General features: G+C 50.1%; 1 protein-coding gene across 2 annotated transcripts in view; it reads left to right on the top strand.

The window, feature by feature from the left end:
* Positions 1–17,385, top strand: part of ZNF541 (zinc finger protein 541) — a gene marked incomplete at its 5' end in the record, with an annotated part of 28,914 nt that extends 11,529 nt beyond the window's left edge. The window contains 11 exons of one of the 2 annotated variants that reach the window (XM_084905772.1): positions 24–183; positions 393–560; positions 1,476–1,800; positions 6,718–6,781; positions 7,337–7,479; positions 7,845–7,948; positions 10,360–10,435; positions 10,993–11,081; positions 16,318–16,458; positions 16,771–16,952; positions 17,077–17,385. In XM_084905772.1, coding sequence (XP_084761898.1) covers positions 24–183; positions 393–560; positions 1,476–1,800; positions 6,718–6,781; positions 7,337–7,479; positions 7,845–7,948; positions 10,360–10,435; positions 10,993–11,081; positions 16,318–16,458; positions 16,771–16,952; positions 17,077–17,245 — 1,621 coding nt within the window. In that variant the 3' untranslated portion in view covers positions 17,246–17,385. The remainder of the gene's footprint in view (positions 1–23; positions 184–392; positions 561–1,475; positions 1,801–6,717; positions 6,782–7,336; positions 7,480–7,844; positions 7,949–10,359; positions 10,436–10,992; positions 11,082–16,317; positions 16,459–16,770; positions 16,953–17,076) is intronic. The other variant, XM_084905773.1, reaches the window with a different exon arrangement.
* Positions 17,386–18,439: the final 1,054 nt, after the last annotated feature.

Here is an 18,439-nt window from a genome sequence, read left to right as displayed (position 1 = left end):
CGCCCTCGCCATGTCTCCCGCAGTAACCAGCAAAACGGGGGCCCTGCAGACTGGGCAGAGCCCAGGAGCACGTACGTCTGCAAGAACTGCAGCCAGATGTTCTACACGGAGAAAGGGCTGAGCAGCCACATGTGCTTTCACAGCGACCAGTGGCCGTCGCCGCGAGGGACGCAGGAGCAGCAGGTGAAGGGGCACCCGCAGTGGATTCTGGGCTTTCCGGGTTTCTGCCAGGCTCGGGGAGTGACGGACCGGGGCCATTTATCTCAGGATGGAGATGTCCTCTCTCATCTGGGGGAAGCCTGGGGCGGGGCCAGGAGCCCGAACTGCAGGCTGGAGCAGCGCTTCCGCTCCCACTCGCCGTCTCTCCTAAAGAGCCGTCTCCTGTGGTCTAGGTGTTTGGCACGGAGTTTTGCAAGCCAACGAGACAGGTGCTGCGGCCAGAGGGGGATGGGCAGAGCCCCCCCGGGGCCAAGAAGTGCTTGGACAACACGGCCCCTTTGGAGCTCTCCATGTCGGTGCCCGCGGCTCCCACACACCGGGTCCTGGGGAGCATGGCCAAGGTGGGTGCCGTCGGTCCACGGCCTTCCTGCTGCTCTCCCTCCCGGCCGGCCGGCCCCAGCGCCACAGGAATCCTGGCTTGGGAAGAGCGTGGTTTGTGTGTTCGTTCACCCATTCGGCATCTGCTGAGCCTCCCCGGGCTGGGCCCTGTGCAGGCAGTGCCGGTGACACGGTGGTGACCGTGGCGGCCTCTGCCCTGCCTGCTGGGGCTCCCAGTTCAGTGGAGGAGACAGACCCACCCCAGACAGCAATGACCCAGGCTAGGGAGGAAGCTGGGGAGCCCTGAGGGCACCAGAGGGCCAGCCCGAGAGGGTCAGGGAGGACTTCCTGGAGGCAGGGGTGTGGGAGCTGAGACCTGGAGGATCAGAAGGAGTAAGCCTGGCAGGGAGGAAGGGAGATTGCGTGGAGGTGAGAAGATACAGTAAGGTTCGGCCTGTTACTAGAAGGTCCTGCCCAGAACGGTGCACGCTGGACGTGGGGACAAGGAGCCTGGACCCCGTGTTCCTCTCACAGGCGCTGTGATCACTCGGAGGGGAACACATTTTCATTCTGTCACAGTTACTCTGAGTCTCCGGCCCCCACCATTTAAGGGCCAGTCATTGAAACCGGCCTCACACGTTTCCCAAATCCCCTGAGTGGGGACCTCTCCTTGGAGTGTGGGCGCGTGGGAAGGCTCCAGCCTTGACCACCACAGGCAGAGCGCAGGGCCGGCTCGGTGGGCGGCCCTGCCCAGCCTCCTCGGGGAAGGGCGCTCGGCCTGGCCACGCAGGGGGGGTGTGCACGGCACGTTTCCTCTGTCCCCGGCGGCAGCTCCCGTTCCCCGCTCTCGGCCGTCTGAGGACGGAGCTGTGTGGCAGGCGAGCTGTGTGGCAGGTGCCTCAGCGGCCCTTCGGGGTCTGACCTCGCTTCTTCCCCAGGGGCAGGAGAAGGACCTGGAGGAGAGAGACGGCAGGGAGAGCAGCCTGCACACGAAGCGGAAGAAGCGCCCCCAGCACAAGGCGCTGTTCATCCCGCCGCCCCGCCCCACGTTCGGGGAGCCAGGCCCGGGAAGAGGCCCCCAGAGCTGCCTGCGGTCTCCGGTGTTCCTGGTGGACCGCCTCCTGAAGGGGCTGTTCCAGTGCCCTCCCTACACGCCACCCCCGATGCTCAGCCCCATCCGGGAGGGCTCTGGGCTGTATTTCAGCACGCTCTGCCCCACCTCCGCCCAGGCCAGCCCCGACAAGCTCATCGGCACCCGGCGGGGTGAGTGAGGCTGCGGAGGCCCGGCATCCCAGGCGGACCCCTGTTCCCGGCCCGCTCCCGCTGGCGTTCGGTCCTGTGGCTGTGCGTCCCTCTGTGGCCAGCAGCTTCGTAGGTGCTTAGAGTGTGACAGCCATAGAGCCAGTTAGCCGTGCACCCTTCTGCCTGCCCTCCACTCAACTTTTTAAGCAGCTTTATTGAGGTATAACTTACATGCCATGTGAACCACCACTCAAATTGTACCGTGTTTTTTAGTGTATTTGCAGGGCTGTGCATTCCCCTCACAGTCGATTTGAGAGCATTTCATCACCCCTAGAAGGAGCGCTGTCACCCCCACAGCCCCAGAGCCCCAATCTCTCCAGCCCCGGGAAACCACTGCTCTCCTTTCCCCATGGATCTGCCCATTCTGGACATTCTGTATAAGTGGAGTTATACGGGACATTTTGTGTGTAGTTTATTCATTTAGCATGTTTCCAAGGCGCATCCATGTAGGATGGATGGATCCATGTGGGTCAGTGGTTCGTACCTCTATATGGCTGAATAGTATCTGTCTGGGTGGATCACATTTTATCTGTCCATTCATCAGCTGATAAGCATTTATGTTCCCCCGTTTGGGCTTCTATAAGTAATGCTATTATGAACATTCATGGACAAGTTCTGGTGTGGATGTGTATTCATTTTTCTTGGGTAGATACCTAGGAATGGAATTGTTGGGTCATATGATAACGATGTTTAATCATCTAAGGAGTTGCCTGTTTGCAAAATGACTGCGCCATTTTCAATTCCCACCAACACTGTATGAAAGGTCCAGTTTCTCCGCAACCTTGCCAGGACTATTGTCTATCGTTTGCATTGTAACCACATTAGGTATGAAGTGTCATCTCTTTATGGTATTGGTTTGCATTTTCCTGATGGCTAATGATGTTGAGCACCTTTTCATGTACTTATTGTCCATATGTATATCTTCTCAGGAGAAATGTCTCTTGATCCTTCACCCATTTAAATGTTGAGTTATTATCTTTTAATTATTGTCTTTGGAGAGTTCAAGTCCCTTATCAGATATATGATTTTCCTACAAATACTCTTATCTCATTTTTGTGAGTTGTCTTTTGGTTTGTTTATGGTAATGTTTGCAGTACAAAGTTCATTTTGATTAAGCCCAATTCTTTCTTTCATCGCCTGTGCTCTCAGTGTTGTATTTAAGATTTTGCCTGACCAAAGATTTACCTTACAAAGGTTTACTCCCATGTTTTTTTCTAAGAGTTTTATAATTTTAATATAAAATTTAGTTCTTTGATCCAATTTACATTTAGTTATTTGATCCATTTTAAGTTAACTTTTATATTCTATGTAAGGTTAGGATCCAAATCCATTCTTTAGCATGTGGGTCTACAGTGTTCCAGCACCAATAGCTGAAAAGCTCTTTCTTTTCCCATTGAATTGTGTTGCACCCTTGTTGAATGTCAACGAACCATGAATTATTTGAGATTTGTCTTTCTTTTTAAATACATTTACATATTTACACTTCTGATCTCTTCATTTATTCCCATGGATTCAAAGATACTGTTTGGGTGTGACTCCTCTACTGCAATGCAGCTCCACTCCTTGGTGCTGTTATTGTCACATATGATACATTTCCGTATGTTACAGGCTTAACTACATACTGTTTTGTTTTTTTTAATATATTTTATTGATTTTTTACAGAGAGGAAGAGAGAAGGATAGAGAGTTAGAAACATCGATGAGAGAGAATCATCGATCAGCTGCCTCTTGCACACCCCCTACTGAAGATGTGCCCGCAACCAAGGTACATGCCCGTGACCCGAATCGAACCCCGGTCCTTTCAGTCCGCAGGCTGACACTCTATCCACTGAGCCAAACCGATTTTGGCAACTACATACTGTTTTATGCAAGGGTTTTTTAAGTCAATTAAGAACGGAGAAAAATATGCAATTATACTGGCTTTTATAATTACTTATATAATTACCTTTACCAGAGCTCTTAAAAAAAAAAAAAAAAGTTCAAATTTCTATCTGATATCACTTGCTTTCAGTCTGAAGAACTTTTTTTAGTACTTATTTTCATTATGAAGATATAATTCACATACTATACAGTTCATCTCTTTAAAGTATAAATAATGCAATGGTTTTTAGCATAGCCACAGAGCTGTGCAACCATTACGATTATCAATTTTCAGGCATTGTGACAACCCTTAAAAGAAGCCCCACAGTCATTAGCAGTCACTCTCTCCCCTGCCCGGCACCCCTCAGTAAGCACCAATCTACTTCTGCCTCTGTAAACTTGGCTATTCTGAATATTTCTTGTAAGTGGAATCATACAATATTTAGTCCTTTGTGATTGCCTTCTTTCACTTTGTATAATGTTTTCAGGTTTCTCCCATGTTGCAGTATGTATCAGCACTTCATTCCTTTTTAATGGCAGGATAATATTCCACTTCTTTTTATTGAATTGATTGGGGTGACCTTGGTTAATAAAATTATATAGGTTTCAGATATGCATTTCTAAAATACGTCACCTATATATTGTATTATGTGTTCATCGCCCTAAGTTTCCTTCCGTCGCCACTTGTCCTTCCTTTACCCTCCTCTGCCTCTTCCATCCACTTCCCTCGCATTCACCATGCTGTTGTCTGTATTCGTGAGTCTTTCTTTTCTTTGTTTAATCCCTCCGCCATAATTCACCTTTAATATTTCTTATACTAAAGGACTGCCAGCACTAGATTTTTCTCAATTTTTATTTTTGTTATAATGTCTTTATTTTACATTCATTTTGAAAGGTAATTTGCTGATTATATGATTCTTGGTTGAAAGTTTTTTAATTTCAGCAATTTGAATATGTTGTTCCACTGCCTTCTGACCTATTGTAATTTCTGATGAGAAGTCAGCTGTTAATCTTTTTGAAAACTATATTTTTATTCATTTCAGAGAGGAAGAGAGAGGGAGAGATAAAACATCAATGATGAGAAAGAATCATTGACCAGCTGTCCTCTGCACGACCCCTATTGGAGATCGAGCCCACAACCCAGGCATGTGCCCTTGACCAGAATTGAACCTGGGATCCTTCAGTCCGCAAGCTGATGCTCTGTCAACTGAGCCAAACTAGCTAGGGCTCAGCTGTTAATCTTACTGGTGCTCTTGTATGTAACAAGTTATTTTTCTCTCTTGGTTTTTAAGATCTTTGTCTTTGGCTTTCAACATTTTGCCCACAATGTGTTTGGATGTGGAGCACTTTGTGTTTATCCTACTTGGAGTTTATAGAGTTTCTTATATGTATATCTTGTTTTTCATCAAATTTGGGAAGTTTTCAGTTTTTAACACTTTAAATATTTTTGACCCTTTCTCTTTTTCTGGTCCTCGAATTATACATATGTTGTTCCAGTTAATGATAGCTCACATTTCTCTAAGGCTCTCTTCAATTTTCTTCATTCTTTTTTCTGGTTTTTAGATTCCACTATCTCCTTTGATTTACAGAAGTTAGTTTATTGATCATGTCTCCTGTCTGCTCAAATCCATTGAGCTTCATTTTGGTTCTGTAATTTTTGCCTCTTAATGGTATAATATTTTTTTTATTTGATGAGACCTTATTATTATACCTTCCTTTAATTATGTAATCATGGGAATGATGGGGAGAGTGAGCCCCATCTCCTTGGCTGCACTACTTGGATGAGAGTACTCTGGGTAGAGTCTGTTACAGAGCTGGAGGCCAGGTAGATGGGCCATGGCTCAGATGTCACAGATTCTCATTGTTCTTGCTAAGATTTGGTCAGTTTTTTTGAGTGTGTGTTTCTTAAAATGCTGTATGCCTTTGAGACAACTTCCAGAGACTTTAACTTACTGTTTTTGTTTTGTTTTGTTTTGTTTGTGTCTGTGTGTGTGTGTTTGTTTGTTTTTTAAGTATATTTTATTGATTTTAGAGAGGAAGGGAGAGGGAGGGAGGGATAGAAACATCAACGATGAGAGAGAATCATTGACTGGCTGCCTCCTGCATGTCCCTCACCGGGGATGGAGCCCACAACCCAGGCATGTGCCCTTGGTTGGAATCAAACCTGGGACCCTTCAGTCCGCAGGCTGACGCTCTATCCACTGAGCCAAACCAGCTAGGGCTAACTTACTGTTTTTAATAATATAATTTTTTATCAGTTAATTTGTTGTTGTGCTGAGTTATTTTCAGAAGTCCTATCCACCTTCCATGCAATCTTTTTTCAAGAGTTAATTTTTTGTGTGATAATAGTTAACATGAAATTTACCCTTTTAAAAAACGTTTACGTGTGCAATACAGTATTTTGACTATGTTGTACAGCACATCTCTAGAGCTTACTCATCTTGTTTACTTAAAAATTCAACGCCCATTGATTAATAACTACTCGTTTCCCACTCCCTCAGGCCCTGGAAACCACCCTTGCACTCTGATTATATGGCTTTGACTATTTTACATACTTCATATAAGTGAACTGATAGTATCTATCTTTCTGTGACTGGTTTAGTCACTTAGTATAATGTCCTCAAGGTTCATCTATGTTGTTGCATATTACAGAATTTCCTTTCTAAGTCTAATCAGTATTCTGTTGTATGTCTATACCACTTTTTTTTTTTTTAATCCACTCACCGGCAATGGCCATTTTGATTATTTACACATTTTAGCTATTATGGAGAGTGTTGCAATGAACACGGGCGTGCAGGTATCTCTCGAGATCCTGATTTCAGTTCTTTTGGATAAATACCCAGGAAAGAGCCTGCTAGATCCTACGGTAGCTCATTCTTTAATTTAATTTTCCGAAGAGCCTTCCTACTGTGCAGGCTTCAGGAGCCTGCTTCCAGCTGCCCTGGGAAGGCAGGCAGAAGGGGCTCTGTGGAGCGCTTCTCCTGTGTCTCCTTGAGACCTTTTGTTGTGTGTTTTCTAGATCAAGTGGAAGGTTCTTTCGGCATCTGTGTGGTGAAGGATGACACCAAAATCAGCATTGAACCGTAAGTTGGGACTGACCCGGAACCTGAGGGTCCTTCCAAAGCTGGGCTGCTTTCGCCCTCCTTGCATTCCAGTGTCAGCTTTTCCCCAGGGCTCTGCATCCCGGGGGGTCAGGGATAGCTCCAGTGCCTCCCAGGAGAGGCGTGGTGGGTTTCTTCAGCTACTTGAGGGAAGTTCCCTCAATATTCCTTTGTCCAGACATACCCTGGTTGGGGCCATTGAGGAAGAATGCCCAAGAGCCCGGGGTTCTGGGTAGAATTGGGGGTGGCACAGTGGTTAAATGGATGTGGCCGTGGATGTTGATGTCAGGTATCAGCATGTACGTCCCTTGCCCTAGACCCCAAGAGAGACACCTGAGGCCAGGAACCTGGCAATAAAAGAGATCGGAGGAAGGAAGGAAATGCCCCCTGAGAGGGTTCCAGAATGCCCGCACGTGGGTCAGGGTGACCAACACTCGCACGGCGGAGGGTTTCCGCAGAGCAGGGCACGCCTTGCATCTTCAGTTCCCGTCTTAGTCCCGGGTATCTCGCATGTCTGTGTATGTGACCTCCTTGCAGACACATCAACATAGGAAGCCGGTTTCAGGCGGAGATCCCGGAGTCGCAGGACGGATTGCTGGCCGGAATTGATGAGCATTTAGCCTCCCTGGTCTGGAAGCCGTGGGGAGATGTGATGACCAACCTGGAAACGCAGGATAGAGGTGGCTGGGCTCTGGGGCCAGTTTCCCAAGGCCTCCCCCCATCTCCAAGGAGTTTCTCCTCCCAGTTCTCACCTTGACCAAGAAGCAGCAGGGGGAGAGGGGAGGAGAACAGCCCTCAGTCCAGTACTGCTTCTCCCAGGCCGCTGTCTCCTGCCCCCACCCCTTCTCCTCACACGGTCGCGGGCCAGGCTGACCAAAGCAGGCGCCAGGAGCAGGGTTTCTGCCCTTCCTCCCGGGCCCTCCCTTCCCTCGGTCTGAAACGGGAGGGACCCCGTCTGTGCTGCCAGGGAGCCTCCTCCCCGGCCCTTGCTGACTCCCCGTGTCTCCTCTCCCTCGCACCGCGCTGGGGCCGCTTCTGGAAACAGTGACTGAGCTCTGCAACGTGGCCTGCTCCAGCGTCATGCCGGGAGGGGGCACCAACCTGGAGCTCGCCCTGCACTGCCTGCACGAAGCACAGGGCGACGTCCAGGTGAGGGAGGCGGGCGGCTGGCGGGAGGCCTGGGCAGCTCCCCCCTCTCCGGGCGGCGCTGGGGCTGCGTGCGTCTGCCACGGGCCCTCTGCGTGGTCTGCCCCGGGCCCTCTGCGTGCGTCTGCCCCGGGCCCTCTGCGTGCGTCTGCCACGGGCCCTCTGCGTGGTCTGCCCCGGGCCCTCTGCGTGCGTCTGCCCCGGGCCCTCTGCGTGCGTCTGCCACGGGCCCTCTGCGTGGTCTGCCCCGGGCCCTCTGCGTGCGTCTGCCCCGGGCCCTCTGCGTGGTCTGCCACGGGCCCTCTGCGTGCGTCTGCCACGGGCCCTCTGCGTGCGTCTGCCCCGGGCCCTCTGCGTGGTCTGCCATGGGCCCTCTGCGTGCGTCTGCCCCGGGCCCTCTGCGTGGTCTGCCACGGGCCCTCTGCGTGCGTCTGCCCCGGGCCCTCTGCGTGGTCTGCCACGGGCCCTCTGCGTGGTCTGCCATGGGCCCTCTGCGTGCGTCTGCCCCGGGCCCTCTGCGTGGTCTGCCATGGGCCCTCTGCGTGCGTCTGCCCCGGGCCCTCTGCGTGGTCTGCCACGGGCCCTCTGCGTGGCCTGCCACGGGCCCTCTGCGTGGCCTGCCACGGGCCCTCTGCGTGGTCTGCCACGGGCCCTCTGCGTGGTCTGCCCCGGGCCCTCTGCGTGGGGCTGGCCGCCATGGAAACTGAAGGAAGGCCACCGTCCTCCCCGGCGCGGCTCTGGGATTGGCGTGGCCCTCAAACACCAAAGGAGGAAGGAGCAGACAGGGGCGCAGTAAATCAGTTACTTATTTAGGGAAACAGCAAGGCCCCAGGGTTCCTCTGAACCCTCGGGGGCAATGGGGGGGGGGGCCTAGTAGATGAAACCCCGTTCCTGCATTGATCTGGTTTATTTATTTATTGTATTTTTTATATATTTTATTGATTTTTACAGAGATGAAGGGAGAGGGAGAGAGAGTTAGAAACATCAATGAGAGAGAATCATTGATCTGCTGCCTCCTGCACAACCCCTACTGGGGATGTGCCGGCAACCAAGGTACATGCCCTTGACCAAAATCGAACCTGGGACCCTTCAGTCCGCAGGCTGACGCTCTATCCACTGAGCCAAACCAGCCAGGGCTTTTTTTTTTTTTTTTTTTTTTTTTTTTTATCACAAGCCCAAGCATGAAAACCTCTGGTATAACTGAAATGCTTCTGCTGTCTCCAAAGGCCCTCCTCACAATCCTGAGGTTTAGAAAATAAAAGTCCAACTCACCCTAGCTGGTTTGGCTCAGTGGGTAGAGCGTCAGCCCGTAGACTGAAGGGTCCCAGGTTCCATTCCAGTCGGCTCAATTCCCAGTGGGGGGCGTGCGGGAGGCAGCTAATCAATGGTTCTCTCTCATCATTAATGTTTCTAACTCTTTCTCCCTATTCCTTTTTCTCTGAAATCAATAAAAAAATATATATTTTTTAAAAAGTCCAACTCCGAGGAGTAGGAGAGGAAAATGAAGTTAACAAGTTAGGGACACAGAGCCTCAGCCCTGCTGCGTCTCAGCAGAGGCCCAGCGGGTGCCCAGCGGGTGATCACACAGCTGTGGCTCCCGCTGACTCGCTGGTGACGGTGGCACGGGCAGGGCCTACTCGCCGCCCGCGCTTGGTTGACGGCTCTGTGCCCACCGTCTTGAAACACTTCACTTTGAATCTAAGGGCCCCACGTTTTCATTTCGCGCTGGGCCTGCACATCACACAGCCAGTCCTGCCCGGGGCTGTGCTGGTGAGCAGGACACAACCCCTCTCTTAGAGTCAAAACAGGAAATATGCTTTACACATTGTTAGTGCTACGGAGCAGATCACGTGGGGCCATGGCAAGGGCAGTGCTCCCAAAACGCTGGTCCTTGAAGAAAATACGGAGCTTGAGCCGCGACCGGTTTGGGTCAGTGGATAGAGCGTCAGCTTGGGGACTGAAGGGTCCCGGGTTCGATTCCAGTCAAGGGCATGTACCTTGGTTGCGGGCATATCCCCAGTAGGGGGTGTGCAAGAGGCAGCTGATCGATGACTCTCTCTCATCGATGTTTCTAACTCTCTATCTCTCTCCCTTCCTCTCTGTATAAAATCAATAAAATATATTAAAAACAAACAAACAGGATATTCTCTTTAAAAAAAAAAAAAAAAGAAAAAAAAAGAAAATACGGAGCTTGAGCCAGAATAAATCATAAGAAAGTCTTGCTACAAAAAAAAATAGTGTCAGCCGCCCCCCACAGCGTGCTCAGGAGCCAGTCGACATGCCACGGACGCCTCCAGGGTGGTGGCCCGTCCGCGGACCATCCTCGCTTTGAGCAGCCCTGGGGTGGGGAAGGCTGGACGCGGTTTAGAATGAACGAGACAGTGAGTAAGTACCCGCCACTCCTCTTGTTCCAGGTCGCCCTGGAGACGCTCTTACTCAGAGGACCCCAGAAGCCGCAGGCTCACCCTCTCACCGACTATCGCTACACAGGTGACTGGAGCGAGGCCCGGCGTGGTCCCGCCTGGCTGAGACCCCGAAACCCAGCACTGCGATGGCAAGCTCTGCCTGTGCTCCGGGTGGCTCTGCCTTCCTTCCCAGAGGGCCTGCCCTCTGCAGGGCGACTCGGTGGGCATGCCTTCTTCCCTGGACTCCACCGCCCCCTGGCCGGTGGCTCCCTCCTAGGCTCTGCCCAGCCAGGAAGGGCATGCTTCTGGCCACGGAGAGGTGGAGGCGGGCTCCGGTCAGGGGTTCAACACACCAGCCCTGACGTCAGGCGGCCTGGGGGCGCCGCCTACCGGTGGCAAGTCGCTTACCCAATGGAAGGCTCAGTGGTTACGTCTGCAAAATGGGGATAGTAACGGTCCCTACCTGCTCAGGGTTTTGTGAGGATCGTATGAGGGAAAGCAGGTCAGGGGCTTAGCAGGATGCCTGGCACGTGGTTGGTGCTCAGAGACAGGAATTTGAAAGGGAGGGTGGTCAGCACTTCAGCCATGGCGGTGGGCCCAGAGGAGAAATGTCTTTCCCGTCCTTGGCCGTTCCTCCCACAGGGTCAGACATCTGGACCCCCATGGAGAAGAGGCTCTTTAAGAAGGCGTTCTGCGCCCACAAGAAGGACTTTTACCTGATACACAAGACGGTAAGGCGCCTGGGAGGGCTGTGGGGACGCCTCTCCTCACAGCCGAGCCAGAGCTGAAGGAGACCGGGCAGGGGGCCTCTCTGCTCATTTGTAGACAGTTTGTAATTTAAAAAGCCACCGTTGTCCAGCCAGCGTGGCTCAGTAGTTGAACATCGACCTATGAACCAGGAGGTCACGCACGGCACATGCCCAGGTTGGGGGTTCCAACCCCAGTGGGGGGCGTGCAGGAGGCAAGGCGATCAGTGATTCTCTCTCATCATTGATGTTTCCATCTCTCTCTCTCTCCCTTCCTCTCTGAAATCAGTAACAATATATTTTATAAAAAAAGAACTAGCCTTTGGTTTTGTTGATAGTTTTCTAGTTAGTTGATTTCTGCTCTATTATTATTTCCTTTCTTCTGCTTGCTTGGGGTTTAATTTGCTCTTGGTTTTTTTTGTTTCTAAAAGTGGAAACTGAGGGCCCCTGATTTGAGACCATTCTTCTTCCCTATTATAGGTGTTTAGTGCTATAAGTTTCCTTCCAAGTACTGCTTTCATGAATTTTGCTATGCAGGGTTTTCATTTGTATTCAGGTCAAAATACTTTTTAATTTCTCTCTTGATTTTTTTTTTTTTTTTGAACCTGTGAGTTATGTAGAAAAGTACATGATTTCGTATCCAAATATTTGAGGGTTTTCCAGAGTTTTTCTTTTATTGATTTCCTATGTGATGTAATTGAGGTCAGAGAAATACTCCATATGGCTTGAATCCTTTAAATGTATTGGACATTTGTTATGGCCCAGAACGTAGTCTGCATCTTGGTAAGTGTTCTGAGTACCTTTAAATAAAGTGTATTTTGCTGTAGCTGTGTGCAGTTCTGTAAATGTCAGTTCAGGATGGTTAATATTGTGGTTCAGGCCTTCCATTCATTTCCCCTCCACTTGTTCAGGTGAGTACTCAAAATGCGATGTCCAAATATTTGGCCCAGGCCAAATATCTGGCTCAGTTGTTTGGAACGTTGTCCCAAACACCAAAAAGGTGGGCTCATTCCCCAGTCGGGGCGCATATAGGAGGCAATTGAGCAATGTTCTCTCTCACATTGATGTTTCTCTATCTATCTATCTATCTATCTATCTATATCTCTATCTCTCTCTCTCCTCCTCCCTTTCTCTCTCTCTCTCTAAAATCAATAAAAAGCAATATCCTTCGGTGAGAATTAAAAAAATAAAAATTTTAAAATATTTCAGTGTAATTGGGGGTCTGTTTTTCCTTGCAGTTCTTTTTTGCTGTTGTTAATCCTCACCTGAGGATATTTTCCCACTGATTTTTTAGAAAGTGGAAAGGAGGGTAGAGATGAGAGGGAGAGAGAGAGAAGGACATCAATGTGAGAGAGACACATTGATTAGTTCCCTCCTGCACATACCCTGACCAGACTAGGGATTGAGCCTGCAACGGAGGTACATGTCCTTAACAGGAATCAAACCTGGGACCCTTCAGTCCCCAGGCCAGTGCTCATCCACTGAACCAAACCAGCTAGGACAGTCACATCATTTTTTGCTTCTTGTATTTTGAAGCTCTGACTTAGATGCATAAACATTTAGGAATCTTTCCTCCTCTTGATTAATTGACCCTGTGATTGCAATTAAATTATTTTCTTTTTAAAATATATTTTTATTGATTTCAGGGAGAGGAAGATAAAGATAGAAACATCAATAATGAGAGAGAACCATTGATCAGCTGCCTCCTGCACGCCCCATACTGTGGACTGAGCCTACAACCCGGGCACATACCCAGACAGGGAATCAAACTGTGGCCTCCTGGTTCATAGGTCAATGCTCAATCACTGAGCCACACCGGTTGGGCTTAATTATTTTCTTAATCTTTGCTTTGAAATATACTTTTCCTGATATTAATATAGCCAGCCACTCTAGTTTTCTTAAGATTGGTTTTAACATGGTTATCTTTTTCATTCTCTTCTGACCCATTTGTATCTTTATATTTAATGTGCATTTTTGTAGGCAATGTGTGTTGGGTGTTGCTTTTTTATTCCATAGGAAATATTTGGCCTTTTAATTGGAGTATTTATATCGTTTACATTTAAAGTAATTATTAAGATGGTTTGGTTTAAGTGTATCATCTTGTGGTTTTTTTTGTTGTTGTTGTTTTTGTTGTTGTTCTCCAATTTGTTCTTTATTTCCCCCTTCTACTTTTTCTGCCTTCTTGGGGATTAATGTGTTAAATATTAGGATAATGTTTTATCTCCTTTGTTGGCTTATTGGCTGTAACTCAGTGTTTGCTTTAGAGTTTGTACATTGCATCATTAACTCATCACAGTCTATCTTCAAGTAATTTGATAGAATTTTATGTGCAGAATGAAAACCTTATAGTAGTATACTTCCGTTTCTGCTGGCCTTTATTTTTTTATTTTGTTGTTGTTGTTAATCTTCACCCAAGTATATTTTTCCATTGTTTTTTAGGGAGAGTGGACGAGAGAGGAAAGGACAGAGAGAAGCATTGATGTGAGAGAAACACATCGATTGGTTACCTCCTGCACAAGCCCTGACCAGGGCCTGGGCTAGGGAGGAGCCTACAACCAAGGTACATGCCCTTGACCGGAATTGAACCTGGGACCCTTTAGTGTGTAGGCTGACGCTCTATCCACTGAGCCAAACTGGCTAGGGCTCCTCCTGGCCTTTATACTGTTGTGTTAAGCATTTTATTTTACATGTTATAAATCCCACAATACAGTGCTATTTTTTAAAACAGTCAATTGGTTTTTAGAGAGATTTAAATAATGTTTCCTATATTTACCCATGTAGTTATTTTCATTCATTTGTGTGGATCTATCAATATATTTTCATGTGATAGCACTTTCCAGAAGCAAATCAATGTACATCATTTAACATTTCTTATAGTGCAGGTTTGCCAATAATAAATTCTTTCAGCTTTGTATAGCCAAGAGAGTCTTCATTTTGCCTTCATTTCTGAATGACATCTTTGCTAAATATAGAATTCTACTTGACATTTTTTCTCTCTAAGTAATTTAAAGATGTTGTTCTATTTTCCTCTTGCTTTTATTTCTAACAATATACATATTTCTTTTTTATCTTTCTTGTCTGTATATATAACATGTCTTTTTTTCTGTGGCTGGGTGTTTTTAGGAATTTCTCATTATCACTGGTTTTGAGCAATTTTATTATGCCATGGCTTGGAGTAGTTTTCTTCATTTTTTTTTTTTTTCTTGTGCTTGGGCTTTGTGGGCTTATAGTGTTCATTAAGTTTGGGGAAACTTCATCCATTTTTTCTTCAGATGGTGCTTGTGTCCCTCCCTTCTCCTCTGAAGACTCCACTGCGGTGTGTCTTGGGCTTCCTGCAGTTGTTCCACAGCCCCCAGTGCACTGATGTTCTTTTCCTTTTTACTGATTATTTTTTCCTCCATGTGTTGCATTTTGGATGGTTTACACATTTGTATCTTCAAGTTCACTAACCTGACCTTCTGCAGTGTCTAATCTGATGTTAATCCCATGCAGTGTTTTCATCTCTAAATGATCTGTGTGGATCTCTTTTACATCCTCCACGACTCTATTAACTTTTTAAACATACGTTTTACACTTACGTTAACTTCTAATGTCTCTCTCTGCTAGTTCTAACATCTGTGTTCACTCTGAGTTGATTCTGATGGGTTACATTTTCTCCCCATTACATGTCATATTTTCCTTTTTGCATACCCAGTAATTTTACATTGGATTCCAGACTTTGGGAATTTTAGCTGGTTGGTGCTGGATGTTTTTGCATTCCATAAATATTCTTGAACTTGAAAATTACTTGTTCCTTTTGAATATTGCTTTTAGAATTTTTTTTGGATGGGATCAGAACAGCATTTTGTGTAGAGTTCATTATTTTTCACTACTGAGGCAAGACCCTTCTCATGACACTATCAATGCCTCGTGAATTACAAGGTTTTCCACCAGGCTGGGGGGACAGGCCCTGGTCCTGGCCCTGTGTGAGGGCTGGCACCTTTCCTCCAATCCTCTCTGTGGTCTTTACCCAACTCTGAGTCATCTCCTCCTGTGCTCGTGCTGGTCAGCACTTTGCTGAACACTCAGGGGCACCCTCCCATGTGGCTCTCTCCACCGCTGCACTTCGTCCTGTGGCCTCTCGCCATCTTGGTCTCCCCAGACGCTCCACTCCACCTCAGCTCAGCTCAGGAAGTCCACCCGTCTCCGCCGGCACCTCCCTCCCTGGGCCCAGGCTATGGCCTGATCCCACTCTCAAGGAAGAAAGTTGGGACTCTGGTATTTTAGTTTCTAATATATATATTTTATTGTTGTTGTTTTTTTTACAGAGAGGAAGGGGGAGAGATAGAGAGCTAGAAACGTCGATGAGAGAGAAACATCGACCAGCTGCCTCCTGCACACCCCATACTGGGGATGTGCCCACAACCAATGCACATGCCCTTGACCAGAATTGAACCCGGGACCTTCCAGTTCGCAGACCGATGCTCTACCACTGAGCCAAACCGGCTTCGGCTGGTATTTTAGTTTCTTACAGGAGGAAAAAAAAAATTGTGACCAGTGCAGCACTGGCTTCAGGATCACGTGGAGCCCAACAGTCAACCATGAATTCATCGACCTTGTCTGTGTCTTGTCATTGTTCCGACGGGAAATAAATCTGGTTCCTGTCGTCCCATCTTGTTTGGAAACAAAAGCCCACCTTTTTTTTAACGTCGGGATGTTCTTTAGGCAGAGGATGCCTGCGTGACCCCTGGTGTGTGAGTGCACACAGCACTGAAAAGACCAGGCGGAGATCGTGTTTTCTGGTGTGATGAGAAGAACAGGCTAATTTTCTTTCTGGAGCAGTTAGCCTTCCCCATTCTGTTTGCTTTCTACGGGAATTACTGTTAATGGAGGGGGAGCACATGGTGGGGTCTGAAGGCCCGGGATCAGCTGTGCCCTCCAGACCCCCTCCTCTCCTCCTGGGCCCCTCGTTCTCGCAGAGGCTGTGTGACAGCCACTGCACGAGGGCATTCACTTTGGCCCCCAGTGGGAACGGGGCCCTGAGGCCTGACGTCCCGGTGAGCACCCTGCCCTGTGCCTTCCCGTGCCTCTTCCCGCAGAGAAGGGCCCTGGGGCGGCCGTGCTGCTCAGCGTGCGGAGCTCGGACCGCCTTGGCCGTGGTCCCTTCACTCGGAAGCCCTTCATCACCGAAGGACATGGCGGCTGGGGGCGGCCAGAGCCAGTTTCTGCTTGCTTTCCCTAGATCCAGACCAAGACCGTGGCCCAGTGTGTGGAGTATTATTACATCTGGAAAAAAATGATCAAGTTTGACTGCGGCCGAGCCCCAGGGCTGGAAAAGCGGCTCCGGAGAGAGCCGGAGGAAGCCGACCGGACCGAGGCCAAGGTAGGGGCGGGGCGTGGGGACTCCTGTGCTGCCGCCCTGCCGGGGCTGGGGAGGGGCTCCCCGCAGGGGGTTCCCCCGCAGGGGGTTCCCCGGCAGAGGGCTTCCCGGCAGAGGGGGTCCCCGGCAGAGGGGCTCCCCGGCAGAGGGGCTCCCGGGCAGAGGGGGTCCCCGGCAGAGGGGGTCCCCGGCAGAGGGGGTCCCCGGCAGAGGGGCTCCCCGGCAGAGGGGCTCCCCGGCAGAGGGGTGGGTCTGTGCCCTGTGCCCCTGCGGAGGGTCAGCGCCGCACGCACAGGGCTTCTGCCCGCTCTGCAGGTCACGTGCAGCCCCCGAGAGAGACCTAGCCACCGCCCAACCCCCGAGTTAAAGATAAAGACCAAGAGCTACCGGAGGGAGTCCATCCTCAACTCCAGCCCCAGCACCGGCCCCAAGCGGACCCCGGAGCGGCCCGGCAGCGCCGAGGGCCCGAGCGTGTTTCCCTGCAGAGAGTGTGAGAGGTACCGGCCCTTCTCCGAGGCAGGACACGCAATCCCCGCAAACCCCAAACCGCAGCCCCCCGCCCTCCCCCTTCCCCTGGGGCACCCCCTCCCCCGCTCTGACCGTCCTCCGGTGGCTCGGCAGGGTGTTCGATAAGATTAAGAGCCGAAACGCCCACATGAAGCGGCACCGGCTGCAGGACCACGTGGAGCCCATCGTCAGGGTGAAGTGGCCGGCGAAGCCCCTGCAGCTGAAGGAGGAGGAGGACGAGGAGGAGGAGATGGGGGCTGACATGGGGCCCCTGCAGTGGTGATTCCCGGCAGCTGGCTCGGGGGCCAGGCAGCAGTGGGGATGGGGGCCCCAGCTCTGCCACCTCTTCCTGCAGCCTCTCCCAGGCATTCGGGGCACCCTCTGCTCCCCACACCCTCCCCGGGGGCGCCCAGCTTGCAGACACCATAAGCAGGACCATAAGCAGGCAGGAGATGCGCAGTCATCGGGCAGCTGCGAAGTCCCTGCCGGCGGGTGCCCTCTCCATCCCTTTAGGGCAACAGTCTCTCCCCTCCTCCCAGTTCCACTCGGGGCACAAGGGAGGCTGGCGGAGGGACAACTAGATCTGGGAGCCCTCCAATGTTAGCCTGGTTTGGGGTTTGGTTCCATCGCTGGGTGAGGCCAAGATGTAGAATCAGTGGGAAAACACCTTCAGATGGCACCGTGGGGGCCTCTCCGGGGCTCTCTCTGCTTCCAGACTCAGCCCCTAGTCTTGCAGTGACTTGTACATTGTTAGGTTTTTGTACGTGTCGACTTGTAAATCTTATTAAATTGGGTTCTTGAGTGGCTGTCTTCTGGCTTTCCTGGACCTTTGATCTGAGAGACTTTCGCACCCCTGACTCTTGCTGGAGCCTCAGAGATGAGTGACCCAGCCGCTGCCCTGGAGGAGCTGCGGCCTTCAGCAATCGCATGCCCTACTGTGTGCCCGGCAGTGCCCAGTCATGTGACAGGCTGCAGTGACACAGGAGGGAAGGGCCCCTCCCCCCACGCAGCTTACATGTTAGGAGGGGGAAGGTAGCAGAAGTAAACAAGCAAAAAGGAGACTTTAGAAACGGATCGTAGCTGTGCTTTTGGCTGCATGTAACAATGTCAGCGCAGGTTTAAGCAGTCAGGTCATGCGGTGGATCCAGTGGCTCAGCCGTGAAATCAAACTCCGCCAGGGGAGGGCAGCCACAGACGTTAAGCCAGAATCAACTCTGCACACAGGGAAGAGAGCACACCCCTCCCTTCCTTGGGTCCCCTTTTAAAATTTATTATTGATTTCAAAGAGAGAGAAAGAGAGAGAGAGAGAGAGAGAGAGAGAGAGAGAGAGAGAGAGAGAGAGAGATGATTGAGCCAGCAACTCCCGGCATGTACCCAGACCAGGAATCAAACTGTGACCTCCTGGTTCATAGGTCCACGCTCGGTCCCTGAGCCACACCAGCCGGGCACTTGTGTCCCCTTTAAGAGTGAGGACAGC

Source organism: Pipistrellus hanaki (assembly GCF_964339955.1).
Source record: "Pipistrellus hanaki genome assembly, chromosome: 15".
Taxonomy (NCBI): Eukaryota; Metazoa; Chordata; class Mammalia; order Chiroptera; family Vespertilionidae; genus Pipistrellus; species Pipistrellus hanaki.
Note: the sequence above shows the minus strand (reverse complement) of the source record. Positions and strands in the feature narration are given on the sequence as shown.